Source organism: Sinocyclocheilus grahami, unplaced genomic scaffold, assembly GCF_001515645.1.
Source record: "Sinocyclocheilus grahami isolate Dianchi unplaced genomic scaffold, SAMN03320097.WGS_v1.1 scaffold1006.1, whole genome shotgun sequence".
Classification (NCBI taxonomy): domain Eukaryota; kingdom Metazoa; phylum Chordata; class Actinopteri; order Cypriniformes; family Cyprinidae; genus Sinocyclocheilus; species Sinocyclocheilus grahami.
Window position 1 is genome coordinate 72,971 of NW_015506185.1, and position 22,302 is coordinate 95,272.

Sequence of the window (22,302 nt, forward strand, 5' to 3'; positions counted from 1 at the left end):
CACACAGACAGCATCCTCTCACACACACACACACACACACACACATTAGGACTGTCAGTTTAACACGTTAACTTAATTAATTAGCTATGAAAAAATAACGCAATTCAAATATTTTAACGCAGTTAACGCCCCCGCCCCCAGACCTGTACATCATCTTACAATTCATACAGTTGACTGCTGACAAATATGATGCAGTTATGGCCTAATATTCAACATATTGGTGCAAAAATGCTCCTATATGAGTTTTTGTCTCACATTTATATCACATGATAAGCGATATCACACAAGCTTAATATTATGTTATATTTTAAACTCAATATTGTCTGTTTTTGCTCAGTTTTGCCAACAAAAATAACACCTATAAAGCCACAGAAGAACTGTTGTGCATGTGTGAGGAACAGCGGTGTTAGTTTCTGAATGAATCCGCGTTTTAAGCTAACACACATTAGGACTGTCAGTTTAACACGTTAACTTAATTAATTAGCTATGAAAAAATAACGCAATTCAAATATTTTAACGCAGTTAACGCCCCCGCCCCCAGACCTGTACGTCATCTTACAATTCATACAGTTGACTGCTGACAAATATGATGCAGTTATGGCCTAATATTCAACATATTGGTGCAAAAATGCTCCTATATGAGTTTTTGTCTCACATTTATATCACATGATAAGCGATATCACACAAGCTTAATATTATGTTATATTTTAAACTCAATATTGTCTGTTTTTGCTCAGTTTTGCCAACAAAAATAACACCTATAAAGCCACAGAAGAACTGTTGTGCATGTGTGAGGAACAGCGGTGTTAGTTTCTGAATGAATCCGCGTTTTAAGCTAATCGAATGAATAAATAACTCATAAAGACATTTACCGCCACCTGCTGGCCGTTTTAGTTTCTTATTTAGAGTATTATTTCCCCATAAGACTCCCATATATATATATATATATATATATAACACTTTAAAGGGATAGTTGAGCCAAAAAAAAAATGTCACCATTTACTCAAACCTGAATGACTGACTTTCTTTTGTGAACATAAAAGAAGGTATTTTGAAGACTGCCCATAAGACTCCCATATATATATATATATATAACACTTTAAAGGGATAGTTGAGCCAAAAAACAAAATGTCACCATTTATTCAAACCTGAATGACTGACTTTCTTTTGTGAACATAAAAGAAGGTATTTTGAAGACTGTTGGTAAAAAGCTGTTTTGGTTACCAATGACTTCCATTGCATGAATGAAAAAAATTGAAACATTTGAGATGTTTCTTAAATTATCTTCTTTTATGTTCCATAGTTTATGTTAGCCGTTGTAGCCCAAACATTTATGTGTAATACATTTTATGTTGAATCCAATAAAATATCTAAAGCTACTATTTGAAATGTCTACGTAATACGTAATACTACGTAATACAAAAAAATATCTGAAAGCTTGAGTTTGCAAGAGTGCAATTCTAAAAACAAAGAGGCTGTGAAAGTGACTAGGGAGTAGGTGAGTTTGTGAAACACAGACCGTAACCAAAAACCAATTCAAAAAGCGTATTGACTTCAGAAGTGCTGAAATGCTAAATCCCTTCAAATGATTGCATCATCAAAATATACTGTATGCAATCTCTGCAGCACTCTATAATAACAAATATGCATAATGACAAAAAAAGGTCTGTATGATGCATAAGTACATAGACAATTATTTTTTTTATTATTATATGCATTTAACCACCCCTCTTAGTCAAACTAATATACAGTATATGTATAAAAATAAATATGCCTGTTGTGTGGCATACTGTCACTCATTTTCTTTTCTTTCTTTCTGTCAGTACTATGCTTTCACATCATTCGCTCTGCAGTTGAATGAGCTGGATGCAGAGATGGAGCGAGCTCTTCCACAGACAGACTGTCGTCTGAGACCTGATATCAGAGCCCTGGAGAATGGAGACATAGGTACATCAACCTCTTATTGACTCGTGATGAAATACATTCATTCAACCAGTAAACTCACAACCTCTGCAGATTCATTTGCAGTCTTCGCAACAAATCCAATGCTATACATTATCTTCAGCTCATGCATTACTCTAGTGTCATGCTCTAGTGTTTGAGCTACATTTTGAACATTTGCATAAAGGTATTTAAACACATTGTTGGAATGTGTGACAGATCATCAGTTTATGTTCCCGTTTATATATAATGGCATAATAGAAGACTGCTTAACTGTAATATACAATCTGAACACATGTTTACTAATTGTGGATGAACATGCATTGCTGCTGTTTCCAGATGCAGCCAGTGCAGAGAAGAACAGACTGGAGGAAAAACAACGAACGGCTCGGAAACATCGCTCCAAATCAGACGAGGAATGGAAAATAAGGTTTGTCAAGAGTTAATAAACACCCAACAACAAAGCATACACTGATGGGTAAAAGTACATAACTCAGGGGTCTTCTTTGTTCTGAAATGCCTGTATAAGAAGACTTAGTTTTAGAGTATGTAGTTATGTAGTATGTTCAATTATGTAGGTATTTTAGACATGTGGAGATTCCACAGCATTTGTTACAATAACATCGCACACGTTACAATATAGCACTTATTTTTACAGTATTACTTGGTAATAAATGGGTACTTGCACATGAAGTCACTTTATATTACCCTTTACTTTCTTAGGTACGTACACTGTAAGTACACATACTGTGAAATAAAGTGCAGTGGTGTGAGTAAAGCCAGAATTTGGATACACAATGCATTTATTCATTAAACACTGTGATGATGATTTGGGACTTTATCAGCATTTATTGGTTTGTCTGCGTGTAAATTTATTTTGAGGATGGACAGACATGATTGCATTGATCTTAACTTTAACGGCAAACTCGTGTTCACATGCAGGTGGTTTCATCAGGGGCCAAACCCTTACACCGGAGCCCCAGACTGGCTCTACACCGGCGGCTACTGGGACAGAAACTACTCACACCTGCCTGACATATACTGACCTCAAACTTTGCAAACATCTGGAGGAACGGAGCGTCCTGCTGCTCGGGAAATGCAACTGAGTCTATATTACACTGTATATATATAAATAAACGAGTGTCCGTTTTGGTGCTACGCCATGATTATGATGACACAAAGTCATCATAACCTACGGTTTATCTTTTAGCCCATTCAAGTGTAGTATTAATTTATATAAGACATATTCAAATCTGACAATAGATATGTGAGCTAATGTGTGTAACGTCATAAGAATTTGTTGAAAACATTTGTAACATTCGGAAACTTTTAAACAATTAATATGGATTATTTCCATACAACTAGATATAGAACAAGAGTGTTTTTCTGACAACTAATTTGAATAGATTAGAGTCTACATTACAAGAAATAATGATTCACATCCAGTCAAATGTGCCTGGATGAAACATAAATGTCCTGAAAACAACTATGCTGAAAATATGAAGAGTTCATATGCAAAAACCTGTAAGTCCAGCTGCGACATTTGAGTCCTGTTTTTATTTTATTTTTTAAAATCAGGCTCCTGTGAAAATATAATTTTTTTAAAATAAGGCATTCAATAACTGACTAATAACCTTTTCTTTGCCATTAAAGTGAATTTACTGAATCTAAACATAGGAGCCTCTTAAAATACTAATCTTCATGTATGGTGCGCAAATACTCTTAAAATAGACTGAATTTTGAACAGTTTTGCTGAAGGGTGTTTTGGAAGGTCACACAAAATCTGCTTGTGTTTGACAAAGATGGTACTCTGTTGCATTTATACATCAGATATTTGTGGTTTGACATCAGCAGGTTAGCTAAACATCTTAAAGAGTGAAATCATAACAGGAATATTTAGAGAAATGGGCTCTTTGTTGTGTATGTCCATTAAAAAGCTGCACCCTGGAAAATGCACATCGTCATGTAAACACAATATTTTCCACTTTTTTACTGTTGCTAAATAAACGGCTTTCTGAAAATGAAGATTTTTTTTGTGTTTAAATGTAAATGATACTGTATGTATAACTCTTATGAAAGCATGCCTGGTGCTATTTCACCCTTTTGAGAAATCACATTTTGCATTTAAAAAAGCTGGACTATGAAGAGGCACGACAGTAAAGCTCTGTAGTGCCTGGGTGACCACAATTTGGATCGCACCACTTGGGGTTCATAAATCATCCCTGATGAATCAATCTGTAACATGAAAAGCAAAGGACTCTCCAATGGTCTGCCCATAATGACTGCAATCCTTCGGAAAAGACAGATGCTGGTACAGTATATGCGTTCATCAGCATGCATAGATGTTTTCCCCCATATGTTTTGTTCATCATGGGGTTTCAGTGTCACATCAGCCTCTTGTAATTGGGCAAGATTATCAGGTACCTTTAATCCCAGGACCTTCAGATCCTCAGGAGACACAGCAGATACAGAGGAACCTAAATAGAGATGGAGAACCATGCTGTAGCCTGAGAAACAAAGTATCAGAGCGGAGCCGGGGAATTGTTACTGACAACATCCATGTCAAAGGTTCACTGTATTTCCTTATACAACATTTAATACTATTATTCTCAGACTTTAAGACCTTTTCCTTGCGCATACAAACATGGTTGCTCAAATGCTTTCAGTGGCTTCACCTACTCCATCAGCAACCCCGTCATGTGCATGTAGAAATAAGTGTGCGTTTTCTTTTCTTGCATGATTGCTGGAGCTGAGTGATTACAGATCGCTTGCTCTGAGAGACTCCTCTCATAAACGCTGAGCCAGACTGACTTTCAGTCCAAGGCCACATGCAAAGCTTGATGTTTCGGCTTCTTTTGATACGGTTTTCACTGAAGGAGATGCAATACACACGTATTGCTTACTATTATTTAGAATTATTATTGTTTTTATATATATAAAAGCAATATTGATAAAGGGATAGTTCACCCAGAAAAGAAAATGCTGCCATTATTTATTCACCCTCGTGTCATTCCTAACCTTTATGGAACAACATTTTTTCTTTGATATATTGTTTTTGTTACCATTTACTTCCACTGTATGGAGAGAGAGAAAAAAAGACATTTTTCAGCGACATATTACAAATATATATTTTTTTATGTTCACCAGAAGAAAGAAATAATTGTATTTTTGTTAAGAAATGGGGGTGAGTAAATTGAGACAGAATTTTCATTTTAATGCATGGTCTGGACTTACTGTACTCAATTTCAGATCAAAATACATTTTTGAGGCAAAAATACAGTGGTAAAATCGTACTGTATTTTATACTACAAAATTGTTTTATAATAAACTAATCAAAATGATTATAACACTGAGTTATTATCCTCCAGTTGTCATTAGAGTGGTGCAGTGACTGGGACAGACTTCCAGCATCAGCTCCGCTTATAAAGCCATGGTTTAATCCTGATTATGTGCAGCAATTGTTTTATAATAAACTAATCAAAATGATTATAACACTGAGTTATTATCCTCCAGTTGTCAGAGTGGTGCAGTGACTGGGACAGACTTCCAGCATCAGCTCCGCTTATAAAGCCATGGTTTAATCCTGATTATGTGCAGTAAGTCTCCTCTGGAGCAGGTTCGTGCTTACAGAGCTGTTGCTATGACAACAACTCTGAGATGAGCTCTGAAGATGAAACCATCCAATCCAGTTCACTGGGTCCAAACTTGACCAGTTAAACCCAGACGACTCCGTTCAAGAGAACAAACATGCATGTGTTGCTTTATTTTCCTGATGTTTTTATGTCATTTAATTAGTCCATTTTGTCATATATTTTCATAGACAATTTCCCTTGGTCTCGCAAAGCTTGCTATTGTTCTTCAATCTTATGATCGTGTAGCTTGAAGGGATTTTTGTCATTACGAGTGAGATAAGAGGAAATGCTTCCATCCCTGCTGAAGAAAAAAAACAAACACTGGTTGACTGGTTTTAGAGGGGTTTTGAGCTGGTGAGGCTAAAACTAGCTCAACTCCAGCTTGACAAGCTTAAACCAGCTAAGACCAGCATAGGCTGGTTTTAGCTGGGTTTTTTTTCAGCAGGGACTTCAAGGTTTCACGGGAAGACGTTTGGAGGATCTCGTTAAATTTTTGTTCAAACTCTTTTACCCGTCTGTTTTTTTTAGCCCCTCTTATTAACTTTACTCATTCAGTTAATGTCTTTCGTGACCATTTTTCACAAATCCATTTTTAAAACGTTTTAAAATGAAATCTCTCAATTGGTGTTGTGCAACTTGTATGAATTCAAGAAGTTTCTAAATTCAAGTTTTTAAATATACTTTTATATTGCAATAATTTTATATTCAATCTCCAAATTAATGTAGAAAAAACAAAGACAGTATATTTGTAATATTTGTTTAATGGCATCTTTTTTATGACTGAAGGCGAGTATCACTGATACCAATACTACTGATGTCTCTAGGAAATTGTTACTAATATTTAACCACTGACTATAGCAGTTTAACATTACAGTATAATTGAGAGCTATCAATTTTAACATTTACTAGACTTAAAAAAACAAAAAAAAACTTCTCATTTAAGTGAACTTAAAACAATCTTCAGATAAACCCATTATAATAAACGTCATATTTACCTGTGCCCTTCAGCAATTATGAAATACACAGAAATGTTATAAAGTTATCACACTTAATTCTAAATTAAATATAGATGAATCCTTAAAGCTACAACAGACGTTATTAGGTTATTTGGCTGCTATTACTTTAAGAGCTGCCGCTGCTGAACGTGACGCGGATCTGACACGCATGCTCGTCGTTTCATTCTCGCTTTAATATGAAATGATAGGCTACAGCGTGCACCGCCGTATTTGTGCGTGCAATTGAAGAGCATGCACTACGAGCCCAGTATAACATGACAGGAAAATTAGTTTTTACTGACGCATGGCCTGACAACATCTCAGTTCACTGTTGTTCTGCTGAAGCTCCTCGACACCTGTACCGTTTGACTCGCACCTGGCGCCGAGGTGAAGTGGAGTGCGTGTCTAAAAGTGTCTCGTTTGATGTGGTCTTAAAGACATTCCGCGTCTCAATAAATGCAATTCTTGTCAAGAAAAAAAAGAGACCGTTAAACTGGAAAAATTAAAGCAGATTAACACGCTAAGCACTGATAAAAACTGATTAATAATAGTGACCAGACACCAAATTAAAAACGTTGGACAGTTTTTCTTTTTATTACCGTATGTTGGGTGATCTTTAAAAGCGGTGTGGAGTACAACATCTGTTAGTGCATATGTCTGCTTCGCCTTTCTTACATCATCTTTAATATGTCATCTACACAAAAGTCCGGCCTTGAACCCGCAGGACGCGTCTGAGCCGCATGATTTAGGGAGTTTGAAGTTAAATGGGTTTTGAGCGTGCTGGCCACCGGGACTACAGACGCTCTCCTCAGATCGGGTAAACAGACGTCTGCATCACAAGTATCCCTCCCGACGAAACTGTTCCTGCAAGATATCCTTGTACTCGTCAAAGCCTCCGTCCACGCGCTGAACTCGCCCGGCCTCGCAGACCCAGAGCTCCTTACAAACCATCCGGATCAGGCGCTCGTCGTGGGACACCAGAACCACACCGCCCTGACAGAGAAACCAATTACAGTCAAACCAAAAATTACTAAGACACCAGATATCATTTTTGATATATTGCAGGACACTACAGTTCATTCATGCAAGTGAGCATAGCAAAATAAAGTAAACTTTATATTCTTCATATAGTGGACTACCAGAAAAATGTATGATAATTTGGGACCAAAAATGATTCAGACACTTTGACCGGACTCAAGTGTTTTTTCTTTAATTGTTAATGTGACCTTTTTCCACCACAGACTGAACAGAATTAGGCATTGCTTGGTGATTGGTTGAGCTAAATTGGTATTATTTAATTGTGTGCTTAAATTTAACAGCTGAATTCATTACATACCTTTCTATCAAAGTTGTCAGACATTATCAAGATGAATTTGTTCTGACACAGTTTAACTCTGAGTTCTTCTCATACTTTATTACCATTTTCTAAACTATAGTGAGTAAACTGTGAAATGTTGAAGGTGTCGGAGTAAATGCTGGTTTGACTGTATATGATGGAGAAGCTTTGACTAACGCTGTAAACACATTAGATTGGCTGAGGGCGACGTGAGCAGATTCTGCTCTTACTCTGAACTTGTTGAGGGCATTTGCCAAGGCTTCAATCGTCTCCATGTCCAGATGATTCGTCGGCTCGTCCAGAATGTAGAAGTTGGGGCTATAAATGAAACTCAGATTTGTTAGCATCTGTCAAAACGAGGGTCAGAATGGTTAAATGAGGTTTAGAAGGTGCAAATGAGTGTCATTCAGAAGGTCAGTCTGTGAAAATGAGGGTCAGGTGAAAAAAAATGTGGGTGTAAATGAGGGTTAGAGGCAGGAATAAACTAAAACATAAAAAAACAAAACAATTGGAGACCAAATCTCTCCAATGCACAATGAAAAAACATCATTTTTGAAAATGGTTAAACATGGAGTTATCTGTTTTGCAAATGAACTCTTCACATACTTTTACATTCAACAGCAGAAGGAAACTCATACAGGTTTGGAACAACAACAGACCTTTAATTTTTGGGTGAGCTATTCCTCTAAAGCAGCCTAATTTAGCTGCTGTTACAATTTATGTCAATAATGTTAATCAAACATTAGAAAGAAAATCACTCACTGTCCTTGACCGAATCACTTTTGTAAAATAAATAAGAATTAATGTATATAGAATTTATACAGTGAAGACTATTCAGTTTATTTGTACAATTATTTGATATAACAATTTCTTATTCAGTGCTTTAAGTGTTTCAAGGAGGTCTATTTTTTTGTAATTTGTGTCTGTGTACTTGTCTTAAGTACAAGCTTGTTTTTACTTATGCTAGTATTTTTTTTTAATTTATTTTATTTTTTAAATATTGAAATTGGTAACAAGAATTATACAATTTCAATGCATCAAAATTTTGATAGGATAAAAATCCTTTTTAAAGCTATATATATTTGTAATAGGGGTCCCTGCAGTAAGTCATAGCCCCGGGGCCCAGTAAGGTCTTAATGCGGCCCTGTATATATATATATATATATATATATATATATATATATATATACACACACACACATACAAAAATTACAATGATACAACAAGAAAACTAGTTGGATGCAGCAGGAGCAAAGGCATGACGCCATGAGAGTGTACTGATGCTTGGTTTACCAGGGCATGGTCATCTGAGCGAAAGCCACACGACTCTTCTGTCCTCCTGACAGACTCGCCACCGGCCGCGTGGCCAGCTCCCCCGTGATGCCATACCCACCCAGCTGATGCCGGTACTCCTCCTCTGTGTGACCTGACGCACAAAAACAGCAGATTACCAGAAGTAGTTATTTACTTGTATTGCCATGTCAGCATCTACGGCTTGCTTAACATTGGACAGTTCATTCAAACAGAAAACATACGATTTATTATAAATACATTTTAGAGATACTATGCGTCAGTCGTGCATTTAACTTCCATAATGTGTCATATTAGAGAAACTGAATATTCAATATCAAGTATTGCAGGGTGAGTTGAATGACACTGTATTAGTTATAATTAATTTCTCCATCCAAAATAAGGTTAGAGACATTAAAGAAATGTTTTGGGTCCAATAATAATTTCACGTCGACTTCATATGTGTCGGCCACAGATGATGTGACAAGCAACGAAGACCTCGAATAAGCGGTCAGCATCACAGAGAGCGGCTCAGTGTGTGGCTGCGAATGATGTGACTAATATCTTCATTATCAGAAGTGTCTCTGTAGGGGTCAGCGATGCAATCCTGATGATTTCTGATGAGAATGTAAAGTGCCGATTTGAGGCAGTACCAGGAAATCTTTTGAGCAGCAGTTCTATTGAGCAGACATTCAGGTCCAGCTGATCCACGTGATGCTGACTGAAATAACCGATCTTCAAGTTTCTGTTTGAAAAGACGAAGACACAGAAGTAAGAGACAGACAGAGAGGGTCTAGCATCTTCAGCGTCAGAGTGAGGCTCACCTGTGAGCGTATCTGGTACCATTGACAGGCGTCAGCTCTCCCATCAGCAGCTTCAGTACGGTGGATTTACCAGCTCCATTCTCACCCACCTACAGCCAGACACATACAACCAATCAATGAGTGCTCTCTATAACCAAACAAAACCAAACCAAAACAAAACAAAAAACAAAACCAGAACAAAACAAGAAACTCGACTATCATATGATACATGGATTTAAAAAATTTATTTAGTCACCACATGTAGTAGACTTGAACCATCTTTCATACACTAGTACACTCAAGTGTACTACAAGAACATCTCACATCTTCTGAGGAGCCTTTATTTCTTCAGCTCTCAATCACTGCATTATATGTTTGGATCAATTCAATCTCATCTCACTAAGACATATTTTTGGAGATATAGAGCGACGACTGATATTTAGATCATTTTATGTCAGTATCTGCTGTACTGTTATAAAGATCTCATTGATTTTCACACAAACATTAGAATTTCAAAACAAAACAAAAAACAAAACCAGAACAAAACAAGAAACTCGACTATCATATGATACATGGATTTAAAAAATTTATTTAGTCACCACATGTAGTAGACTTGAACCATCTTTCATACACTAGTACACTCAAGTGTACTACAAGAACATCTCACATCTTCTGAGGAGCCTTTATTTCTTCAGCTCTCAATCACTGCATTATATGTTTGGATCAATTCAATCTCATCTCACTAAGACATATTTTTGGAGATATAGAGCGACGACTGATATTTAGATCATTTTATGTCAGTATCTGCTGTACTGTTATAAAGATCTCATTGATTTTCACACAAACATTAGAATTTCATCATGGAAATATCAGCATCTGCAGCAAACTCATATTTTTGCTCAGTTTAAGTCTGAATGAAATTAAGGTGTTTTTCCTCCATATTCTCATTATATCAGACTATATGAGCCATAAAAACCTGACATATCAAATATGATACTCAACAAACCCGTCCCCCCCCCCAGATTTATATATATATATATATTTGTTTTTTGAGTTTCAATAATCAAAAAAAAAAAAAAAAAGATTTTTATGATCACTATGCCAGCAAATGTCAGATCTCTTATTGCAAATACATACGATGCAAATGCGGGACTCCAGGTCAGCCGAGACGCTGAGGCCGTTGAAGAGCCGCTGGTCAGGATTGTAGCCGAACTCCACCTCATCCAGCTGCAGGATCGGAGGAGACAGCTTCTCAAAGTTATCCGGAAAACTGTTGGGAGATCAGAACAAAAGTCACCTTCACTTCTGAGAGGAGTCGATCCGTTACACAAATACACGGGAAGAAGACGGAGCAAAACTGACCGTAAGACGGCTTCAGACTCCTTGACCATGGGCTTGAGTTCAGGCCTGTGAGAGACACACACACACACGCACACACTCTCTCACACACACACATGCACGCACACACTCTCTCACACACACACACACACACACACACACACACACACACGCGCGCGCACACGCACGCACACACACGCACGCACACACACACACACACACACAGACACACACAGAGAGAGACGGTGAGCCTGCAGCGAGTGTGTGTTTGATCAATAATAAACCTGTGTTAGTGACGTCACACTTACAGTTTCTCCAGCAGCTTGAGTTTGCTCTGCACTTGAGCGGCTCTGTTGGCATTATATCTGAACCGGTCAATGAACACCTGAGAGAGACACAACATTAACAGAAGATTAAAATAGGACCTTTTCAATTAATAATATGAATGCAATTTTAATTTTTTGTATATTGAGAAAATATTGTGCAAGTGCTTTTTCAATTCTGGTTAATCAGCATCAGTCAATAAAACACCCACATTGATCAACTAATGCTCACAATATTACTGATACAAGCCGACATGTACAATGCATTCAGAAATTATTTAGACCCCTTCAATTTTCTTTCTTACGAACGTTATGTTGTAGCTAGGGCTGCAAGATTAGGAGGAAAAAATTGAACTGCAATTTTCCGATAATAAATTATAACTGTGATAAAAAAAAATTTATAAATCCGGTTTTCTTTGCTTTGTAGGGCTGCGACATCTGGTCAATTTTGTGATTTTATATTTTATTTATTCACTTTTTAACGCCATGCCTGCATCAAGGCTATTTCCATGGCGATCTCAGAATAATTTACACAAGATATACAGTTAACAAAACGTTATAAAATACATTTTAGATCTACACTAGACAAAAAATTCTAAAACATATTCAGGTGATACATTTTTAAATAAATCAGTTAAACACACCTCTGAATAAAACCGTTGTCTATTTACATTAAAAACAGTACAATCTAATAAAATATGCTTCACGGTCATTTTAGTTATGATTTTATATCAATATGGTTATATAAATCATAATAATTATTTTCAATTAATTGCGCAGCCCTAGTTGCAGCCTCAATTTGTATAGAACTTAATTCATATAGCTTTATAACGACAGGAGGACAATAACAAATGATAAAATAATTTTAAGGACTTAGGTGACACAATTGCAATTTCACACAATCTGCTTTCTCCTTCTTCAGATATTTGTGACCCTGGAGCACAAAACCAGTCTTGAGGGTCCATTTTTTTTAAATTGAGATTTATACACCATCTAAACGCTGAATAAATATTCAGCTTTCACTGATGTACGGTTTGTTAGGATCGGACAATATTTCGCTGAGATGCAACTATTTGAAAATCTGGAATCTGAGGGTGCAAAAAAATCTAAATATTGAGAAAATCATCTTTAAAGTTGTCCAAATGAAGTTCTTAGCAATGCATATTACTAATCAAACATTAAGTTTTGATATATTTACGGTAGGAAATGTACAAAATATCTTCACGGAACATGATCTTTACTTAATATACTAATGATTTTTGGTATAAAAGGACAATGTATAATTTTGAGCCATACAATGTATTGTTGGCTATTGCTACAAATATCCCCCAGCGACTTAACACTGCTTTTGTGCTGCAGGGACACAGATTGTCTAGTAAAGGAGCACGCTCTCCATCAGTTCAGCAGAGAGGTTGGTTGACCTGTATATGTTCTCTGTACTGTAACTGAGCTTCATATTCTCTTTGCTGGTTCTTCAGTCGGTCTTCTTTCGTCTTGATGAAGTTCTCGTAATCGCCGCGGTAACTCTCCAGCCGCTGCGAGTGCAGGTGAATGATGTCCGTTACAACGGCATTCAAGAAGTTACGATCGTGAGACACCACGAGGATGGTGGACTGCCACGTCTAGAGAGAGACAAGTAAAATTACTTCAAAACGTTTTGGAGACACTAATGTCTTACCATATTAATGAGGCTTTGGCCCTTGGAACATGTTGTTCCTATATAACGGGTAAATGCCATAGCTTCAGCCATTAAAGCAAACTAGTGAACTATGAGTCCGTCTGAAAAACACTTACTTGTAAATAGTTTTCCAGCCACAGAATGGCTCTTACGTCCAACATGTTTGTGGGCTCTGAATAGAAGTGACGAATACAAAAGCAGTGATGTAACTCTATCAATATTTAATGCTGAGGAGCAACATTAGCACCATACTGAGAGTACATTTTACTCACCATCAAGTAACAGCAGATCAGGCCTGAAAATTTTTTTAAATAAATAAAAATAAAAAAATTAACTGAAGCAGTACGGATTAGTTAAGCAAGCTACCTTTTATTTAAATAATTATAAAAAAGAATTATGATAATAGTTTAATAATAATATTTGCAACACAAGTGCATAATTATTATTTATGAACATTATAATGCCTCTTTTTTTTAATTAACTTACCGTGCAAACAGGGCTCTTGCTAAAGCTAACCTCATCCTCCAGCCTCCAGAAAACTCCCTACAATAAACACACATTAATAACCACTGCAGAAATGTATAAACCGGCCAGTATTAATTTATAATGGTTTCTATTTACTGAAGAGACGAGGGAAAGAGACTTATAAGCAAGTAACCATTATTGCATGGCTACATACTCACTTGGTTGCCTGCTGTTGCATTTTGGCTGAAAAGCCTAAACCAGCAAGAATGACAGATGCTCTGAAAGCATATTAAAAACATATAAATACATATTGTATGATCTTTTCATTAGACTGTTTGACTACGCTTGCATTGCCTAACTTCAAACACTAAATAACAATATAAAACTATTGAAGAAAGCTCTGAAAAATACATATTAATTCTAATTTATTTGATAATATACACACACATAATTTTCTGCTCACCTGGCTGGCGCTTTATCCGCTTCGATTTCTTCCAGTTTAGCATAGATTTCCGAAAGACGAACACTTTCTAATCCATCTGCACTGAAAGATTAAAGACAGAAACAGGAGTAGATGCAATGACGACTGCAAATGTTTTAGCTGAAAGCACGCATACATTAATCACATGCAACCGCAAGATGCTTGTTCATTTATGTTTCTTTGCATGAGCTCTGTTCTGTAAGCTCCAATATTACGGTAATGGATGCACTGCAGTGAATGGGTGCCGTCAGAATGAGAGCTGACAAAAACATCACAATAATCCACACCACTCCAGTCCATCAGTTAACATCTGGAGAAGACAAAAGCTGTGTGTTTGTAAGAAACAAATCCATCAAATCTAAATATATGAGCTACAATATGAGTCCATAATGCGTTCTCAAGTGAAAAAAGAGAAATCTGCACAGATCAAGCACGGTTTAAACAGCTCTAAACAGATATGTGGCTGGATTTTGATGTGAGAGACAACAGCAGATGCACTTTTTCACCGGAGGAAGAGTTATTATGGATTATGGACACATATTTTGGCCAGAAATGATGGTTTAAAGTTAAAAACGTCTCAATGCTGGATTTGCTTCAGCTTTTGTCTTCTCCAGATGTTAACTGATGGCTGTGGATTATTGTGATGCTTTTATCAGCTGTTTGGACTCTCGTTCTGACGGCACCCATTCACTGCAGAGCATCCATTGCTGAGACACTGATGCAATGCTGCATTTCTCCAAACCTGACGAACTCAAGTTCTTATCGGATGGCCTGAGGGTGAGTGCATTTCCAGCAAATTTCTGTGTGAATTACTCCTTTAAAGATTAAAGAAGCTTAAAAACAGCAAAACTTCCACCACATGACACTAGATGATCGGTTAGTGTCTGACGTACGTTCCATTGGCGATGTGTGCGTTGAGTGTGCGCTCCTCTTTCAGCAGCTCCTCTCGAACCGTGTCGCTCTCTAGAACGCTCTGTAGAGCCACGGTGTCGTCTCCAGCCACCTCCTGCTCCACGTGCAGAATGGAGATGTGCAAAGGGACGCGCAAGCTGCGACTCGCCAACATCTTCAACAGAGTGGTCTTACCGAGCCCGTTACGCCCGATGAGACCGTAGCGCCTGCCGCTGGCCAGACACAGCTCTGCACCCAGCAGCAGACATCTGTGAATCAACAAAAACATGCTCTGAATACACTTCTGCTTTACAATGCTTCTCTAGTAATACAGTTATTAAAGCAATAAAGTCACAAGATATTCACATATGTGACCCTGGACCACAAAACCAGTCTTAAGTGTCAATTTTTCAAAATTGAGATTTATAAGCTTTCCATTGATGTATGGTTTGTTAGGACAGGACAATATTTGGCCGAGATACAATCTGAGGGTGAAATCAAAATCTAAATATTGAGAAAATCATCTTTAAAGTTGTCCAAATGAAGTTCTTAGCAATGCATATTACTTATCAAACATTAAGTTTTGATATATTTACGGTAGGAAATGTACAAAATATCTTCATGGAACATGATCTTAATATCCTAATGATTTTTGGCATAAAAGAAAAATAAATAATTTTGACCCATACAGTGTATTTTTGGCTATTGCTACAAATATATCTGTGCTACTTAAGACTGCTTTTGTGCTCCAGGCTCACATGTGTTCTTGTGAAAGAAAAAAAATCTGCAAAACCAATATTCGTTCATTAATTAGTCTAACTGCATGATGCTTATGGTTGGCAAGCAATGTAGCAACTTTATTTATACTGCATTAATATAAAATTCTATAAAAATGTTATATGCGTTTTAAGATCAAGACATGAGTCCAAATGAACCACTAAGTATTTATATTCCGAAACAACCCGTAATCTCTCTCCCGAAATGAAAATATCCTGTTTCATATCAACACTATGTCCTTTAGAAATGAACATACACGCTGTTTTTGACATGTTTAATTTCAGATAAAGCTGATTGAACCAGGATATGATTTTTACCAGAACATCTGTCAACTTATTTGCAACCTCTTCTGCATTTTTACCATGCGTGAAATTGACTCAGGATACATTATGATATTACATTGTTGACACACCATGGGTAAATCATTAATATAGATGCTAAAGAGAATTGGCCCCAATATGGAGCCTTGTGGAACACCAGTTGAAAGGCATAGTAAATTGGATTTTAAATGATCAATTTTTACTACCTGAGAACGGGAAGAGAGATAAGATTCAATTCATTTGACAGATTTTGTCAAATAATTAAAATTGAGTAATTTATGTAAAATGATTTACAGTATCAAACGCTTTCTGTAAATCAAGAAATACAGTCTGATTCGATGGTATGATGATCGAACTCACTGAATCAGTTACTAATTCACTTAATGTTAAGTTGTCATTACTTTTACTGCCGTGTGTCTCAAAACAAAGCAAGTTTTGTGTACTTCAGGTTCATAGTGTCTGAAAAATCAATTTTGTTTGGATGTTTCTAATACAACTCATACAGATCCCACACATTTCGCAAGAATGGTATTTTATAATTGAATCATTTTTGTGTCGTTTAATTTAGTAGCCAGTGTTTCTGAGGATCGTCAGTGAATTCTCACCTCTCCCCAAAAGAGACGTCAAAATTCTCAATGCGGATGTCGTAACTTCGATTTTTCCCAGATGAGTCGACGCGGTTTTCTTTCTTACTGCTGGCCTGACTGGCTGAGGCCTCCTCCAAAACCCTTCCAAACACATCCAGACACAGAACAACATCAGACACAAAGATATTACTCATCAGCCATTCACTGATCTCGACAAAATCAAAATCATTAGCGGACGGCTGATTGCATCACATCATTCTCATATGAAAATCTCATGTCCATTTTAAAAGTGGGAGAAAAACAGCTCGTAATTCTTCCAGCAGTCAGCAGTACCCACAGTGGAGACGATGAGGATTTCTGTGAGTCCTTCTCATTTCTGCGCTCATGCTTGGCTTTCAGTTTGGCTTCAGCTTTCTCTAGTTTCTTGGCATCCACAGTCTAACAAAAACAGAAGAGGTTAATAGAGATAAAGGTACTGGACGCAGTAATCAAGGTTGTAGAGGCAGATAGGAAGATCTTACTGTACTCGGATTCCTCTTCAGCATCCAGATGCCATGAACATCGTTAGCAGTTGATGCTGAAAGAGCAGAAACATCTGAGACACTGAAGAACAGTCAGGTATTTTCAACTGCACTAGAAACTTTAACATCATTTTTTATGCATGGATATGGAAGCCCGTTTCCGCCACCGAATTAAAAAAAAAATGGTTATTGCGACAAAAAGTCGAAGAAAAAGTCGAGAAAAAGTCAGAATTTTTTCTTGGAATTGTGAGACATAAACTTGCAATTACGAATTATAAAGTCCAATTTTGAGAGGAAAAAAATGACTTCTCAGAATTGCGACTTTATATCACACAATTCTGAGGGAAAAAGTCAGAATTGAGTTTTTATCTCGCAGTTCTGACTTTTTTTCTGTCAATTCTGACTTTTTCTCACAATTGTGACTTTATATCTTTCAATTTTGAGAAAAAAAGTCGGAATTGTGAGATAAAAAGATTTTTTTTATTTTTTATTCAGTGGCGGAAACGGGCTTCCATACATAGATGATCATCTGGCATTTACACTGAAGTTTCATTCAGATGGTTAGAGAAATGGTTGTGTATTTCTGCCAAAACCTGAATCCATTACTAGTATGATTTATGCCATCTAGCTGTTGTGCATCATCACTGAAAGCATAATAAAATAAAATGCATACATCAACCGTCGTCTCACCTGCGTCAGCAGACACTTGTGATAACTGCACTGGAGCCTCCAGCAGCATCTGCTGCTGACCAGAGTCACATTTAGTCCTGAGAACAACACATGCAACACATGCAATCATGAATCAGGATCTGGGTTATATATGATGTTCTGATCTGCCATCCGGAGCACAGATGTTCACATTCACAAACGCTCTTGCACAGACAGAGAGAGTGAACTAAATGGGAGTATAAGACTAGAAGCATTACCACAAAATATATTTAACTATTTTTTTAAAGTACTCAAACGTTGGCAAAAGTTACCTAAACAAACATTCAAATGTATAACTTCTGAGCATAAAATCTAGAACAATCCAGCCGTCTACTGGCCATTACTGTCATAACATGATTTTGACCACTAGATGGCAGCACAGTGCAGTTGTGGTAATGACGTGCACTTGAGTTTTTACAGTAAAATGTCCTCTCGCGAGACAGGAAAACCATTACATGTGATACACTCTGTTATTTACCGTATTGACCCGAATATAATTCCCGTCTTATATTCAGGGTCTAGACTTTGACATGTCAATAACACACCCACAACAATAGGTGGCGCCAAATACGCATAAAACGAGTGTGCCGTGAAATACGTAAAGTAATGCGTGTTGTAAAGATCGCGAGTAAAAACAAAAGAAAAAGAAGGCTTACAGCTGCATGAGTCACGTTAGCCTGATGCGACCAAACTCCCTGTGATTTTAAAACGTAAGACAGTACCCAGATTTGAAGACTACAGTAAGATTGAACGTCTACTGTTAATAAGATTGTGGTGGGCTACTATTAGACGGATAGCCTAAACGTCCTAATTCAGATGCGCTACCGTTTTTTAGTTTTTTTTTAATGGTATATCAAAAAGCGTATATTTTTTAAATGTGATTGTTGGTGCATTTGACCAGTTTTTACCATACTTACAAAACAAAAATGTAAATAGGAAAAATATGCAATATGAAAATAATTGAAGACAAAGTTACCTAAACAAACATTCAAATGTATAACTTCTGAGCATAAAATCTAGAACAATCCAGCCGTCTACTGGCCATTACTGTCATAACATGATTTTGACCACTAGATGGCAGCACAGTGCAGTTGTGGTAATGACGTGCACTTGAGTTTTTACAGTAAAATGTCCTCTCGCGAGACAGGAAAACCATTACATGTGATACACTCTGTTATTTACCGTATTGATCCGAATATAATTCCCGTCTTATATTCAGGGTGTAGACTTTGACATGTCAATAACACACCACAACAATAGGTGGCGCCAAATACGCATAAAACGAGTGTGCCGTGAAATACGTAATGTAATGCGTGTTGTAAAGATCGCGAGTAAAAACAAAAGAAAAAGAAGGCTTACAGCTGCATGAGTCACGTTAGCCTGATGCGACCAAACTCCCTGTGATTTTAAAACGTAAGACAGTACCCAGATTTGAAGACTACAGTAAGATTTAACGTCTACTGTTAATAAGATTGTGGTGGGCTACTATTAGACGGATAGCCTAAACGTCCTAATTCAGATGCGCTACCGTTTTTTAGTTTTTTTTTAATGGTATATCAAAAAGCGTATATTTTTTAAATGTGATTGTTGGTGCATTTGACCAGTTTTTACCATACTTACAAAACAAAAATGTAAATAGGAAAAATATGCAATATGAAAATAATTGAAGACACAATGTGTTAGTTTTTTTTAATGGTATATCAAAAAGCGTATATTTTTTAAATGTGATTGTTGGTGCATTTGACCAGTTTTTACCATACTTTCAAAACAAAAATTTAAATAGGTAAAATATGCAATATGAAAATAATTGAAGACACAATGTGTTTTACTGAGAAAAAACAAGATCTGGTTTCTAAAAAGCCTTTTTCCAAAAGGTACATCTGGAGAAAGGGGGGTCGTCTTATAATCAGGGTCGTCTTATATTCGGGCCAATACGGTATTCTGTGATCATTTCAGCCCATATCACTCTCCAGTAGGGCTGTGCAATATATCGAAATTATCGAAATATCGCAAATATGCATATCGCTACAACTTGCAATATTTGGGGCCATGAACAAAAGAGAAAATCCCTCACAGCTCTTACCTAAATAACTTCTGTAGCTTAAATAAGAATCAGTGCATATTGAATTCAAAGAGTAAATATTATCTTTCATTTTTATTATTCAGTTCCTAAACTCATGTTAAAATGACATTTTTATGTAACGCTGGAGTAAAACACTACCGTTCACTTTCAGAAGTTGTTGCAGGGGTGCTTTCTTATTAGAATCAGAATCAGAACGAGCTTTATTCACCACTTAAGTGTGTGCAAACACAAGGAATTTGTTGTGGTTTTACAGGAACTCTTGGTACATACATACATACAAATAACCATATATATATGACACAAGATAGTTATAGAAGTTCACAGAACTGACTCGGCAACAGCCGAGTAAAACGGTTTCATCTGAGCATGTGGCACTTTAAGCATTATCGTATCGCATTATTTAATGAGTTATCAGCTGCTAGTCTGTGTTTGGAGCTGGAAAGCATACAGCTTTGTGCCGGATCACTTACAGCTGGAGTGTGTTGAACATCTGGAAGCAGATTTCGCGGATGTCGTCTTCGTTCTTGTCACCGACCTCCTGCAGAACGTCGCCGATGGCATCAAACACTTCGTCTCCATCCTCGAAATCTGAGCCGCCGCTGTCTAACACGGCTGCAGGAGAACACACACGTCACATTACTATCATCAGCAACACACAAACCTCCGCCACCGCTAGACTACACCACGAGGATTTACTCCAGACACATCACACTTCTAGGGTATTTCATATCCAATGTTGGGGTACGAGTAACGCGAGTAAGTTACTTTTTTTCCAATGTATTGATTGACAGCTCTGGTGTCGCCATGGTGACAGAAATCAGAAGATGCTACTGTAGTTCTAAAATAAATATGAATATGCATTAATTCATCTCACTCACCAAAAACTAAAATAAGTCACACTGGTGCACCAAATATGTATTTATTACTGGTTGCTATAAAGACGTATTCATGCATGCCACTGTTTCGTATTGCAAGTGCTCACAACTTAATGACTTTTACGGTTTAATTCCTGAATATGACTATCCAGAGCTCGTATAAAGCACCCTAACAGAGCATGCTTCCATAGAGTGGCATTGCATTTGATGTTTATTGTTTTAATTGATATTAATAATAGCAATGTGCATTCACACTTGTATCTGCATATTAATAATTTTGGAGAAAGTGCATGAAGACATACTACATGCATGCATCAAGTCGAGCTTTTAATCAATCTGCACTTTGTAAATATTTCACTAATTAATTGTCAGAGTTTATGATGTTAGGTCATTCACGTCTGGGTTGCATTTCTTCACTTTTGTTGATATTTCATCTTTTTATAACCCATCGTTTATATAATCGATCACGTGATCTGCCTAAAACTGTTGTGTTGGCTTATTGCATGTTAAATAATATGTCAGGCACAAATGGTTACATATATGATATTATATTATTATAGATGAGACGACAGTGAATCATATCTGGCTGGCTGGAAACATGAAAATTCACTGCAGCTGCTTGATTTCACAGATATGAACATATACTGAAATTATGATTGGATTTTTAACTCATTAAAATGATTTCGAGGATAATGTCAGATTGATATGAACACAGTCTGTTAGCATGAGCACACACCAGCACAGCTCTCTGATGTGATGAATGCACTGCTGTCACTACCAGCGCGCGTAAGGTGTAACACAGGTATATTAATGCCACATGTGTGTACAGTACCAGTGATATAATCGAAGAGCTCGCAGTCGATCTGGGGGAACTCGTTCTTCAGTATCTGCACATACGCCGCCATCGTTCACGCACACCGGGCCGGACACAGCGCGCATGCGCAGCGGCGCAGCAATAACACGTGGCGTCGCCTCGGAACGCTTTTTTAAACATTTAGTTTTAGCAGACAAAAATATATTTTTTAATCACCCCCCATGTTTATAGCATTTAATAATTATTTGAGACAATACTCAAAAACGTTGTCAAAAACAAAAAATAATTTATTTGATAACTATAATTTATTATGATACGTTTTATTTTTTTATCCCGTGTTTAATCTATATTTATTAATATAGATGGTTTAAAGAATGAATGTTTTTGTGTGTTTTGTATTCTGTGTAAGTCTAAGCCCCTCTTAAAGTCGAGCTGAGTTGTATG

General features: G+C 36.9%; 2 protein-coding genes across 3 annotated transcripts in view; one reads left to right on the top strand and one right to left on the bottom strand.

Annotated features, from left to right (window-relative positions):
* LOC107565531 (oxysterol-binding protein-related protein 1) overlaps nucleotides 1-3,624 on the top strand; it is a 12,301-nt gene extending 8,677 nt beyond the window's left edge. For both annotated transcript variants that reach the window (XM_016250781.1, XM_016250780.1), the window contains 3 exons: nucleotides 1,824-1,947; nucleotides 2,281-2,371; nucleotides 2,884-3,624. In XM_016250781.1, coding sequence (XP_016106267.1) covers nucleotides 1,824-1,947; nucleotides 2,281-2,371; nucleotides 2,884-2,986 — 318 coding nt within the window. In that variant the 3' untranslated portion in view covers nucleotides 2,987-3,624. The remainder of the gene's footprint in view (nucleotides 1-1,823; nucleotides 1,948-2,280; nucleotides 2,372-2,883) is intronic.
* A 3,510-nt stretch (nucleotides 3,625-7,134) lies between these two features.
* abcf3 (ATP-binding cassette, sub-family F (GCN20), member 3) lies at nucleotides 7,135-21,985 on the bottom strand. The gene is made up of 21 exons (XM_016250782.1): nucleotides 21,877-21,985; nucleotides 20,640-20,781; nucleotides 18,069-18,145; nucleotides 17,379-17,434; nucleotides 17,195-17,295; nucleotides 16,876-16,998; nucleotides 15,176-15,442; nucleotides 14,265-14,345; nucleotides 14,020-14,079; nucleotides 13,823-13,879; nucleotides 13,609-13,631; nucleotides 13,453-13,508; nucleotides 13,080-13,280; nucleotides 11,644-11,720; nucleotides 11,360-11,404; nucleotides 11,135-11,267; nucleotides 10,019-10,107; nucleotides 9,848-9,939; nucleotides 9,198-9,330; nucleotides 8,135-8,222; nucleotides 7,135-7,561 (listed from the first exon to the last, which is right to left on the bottom strand). Exons 1-21 carry the CDS (start codon nucleotides 21,947-21,949, stop codon nucleotides 7,403-7,405), a joined length of 2,133 nt encoding a protein of 710 aa, XP_016106268.1. The 5' UTR covers nucleotides 21,950-21,985; the 3' UTR covers nucleotides 7,135-7,402.
* Between the last annotated feature and the right edge of the window lie 317 nt (nucleotides 21,986-22,302).

Excerpts from the sequence above, each read along its gene's own strand:
- abcf3 (XM_016250782.1), bottom strand. The coding sequence starts at position 21,949 with ATGGCGGCGTATGTGCAGATACTGAAGAACGAGTTCCCCCAGATCGAC. Across the intron at positions 14,080-14,264 it reads GCGGATAAAGCGCCAGCCAG|AGCATCTGTCATTCTTGCTG; the intron begins GTGAGCAGAAAA and ends ATATGCTTTCAG. Across the intron at positions 9,331-9,847 it reads GCTGCTCAAAAGATTTCCTG|GTCACACAGAGGAGGAGTAC; the intron begins GTACTGCCTCAA and ends TTTGTGCGTCAG.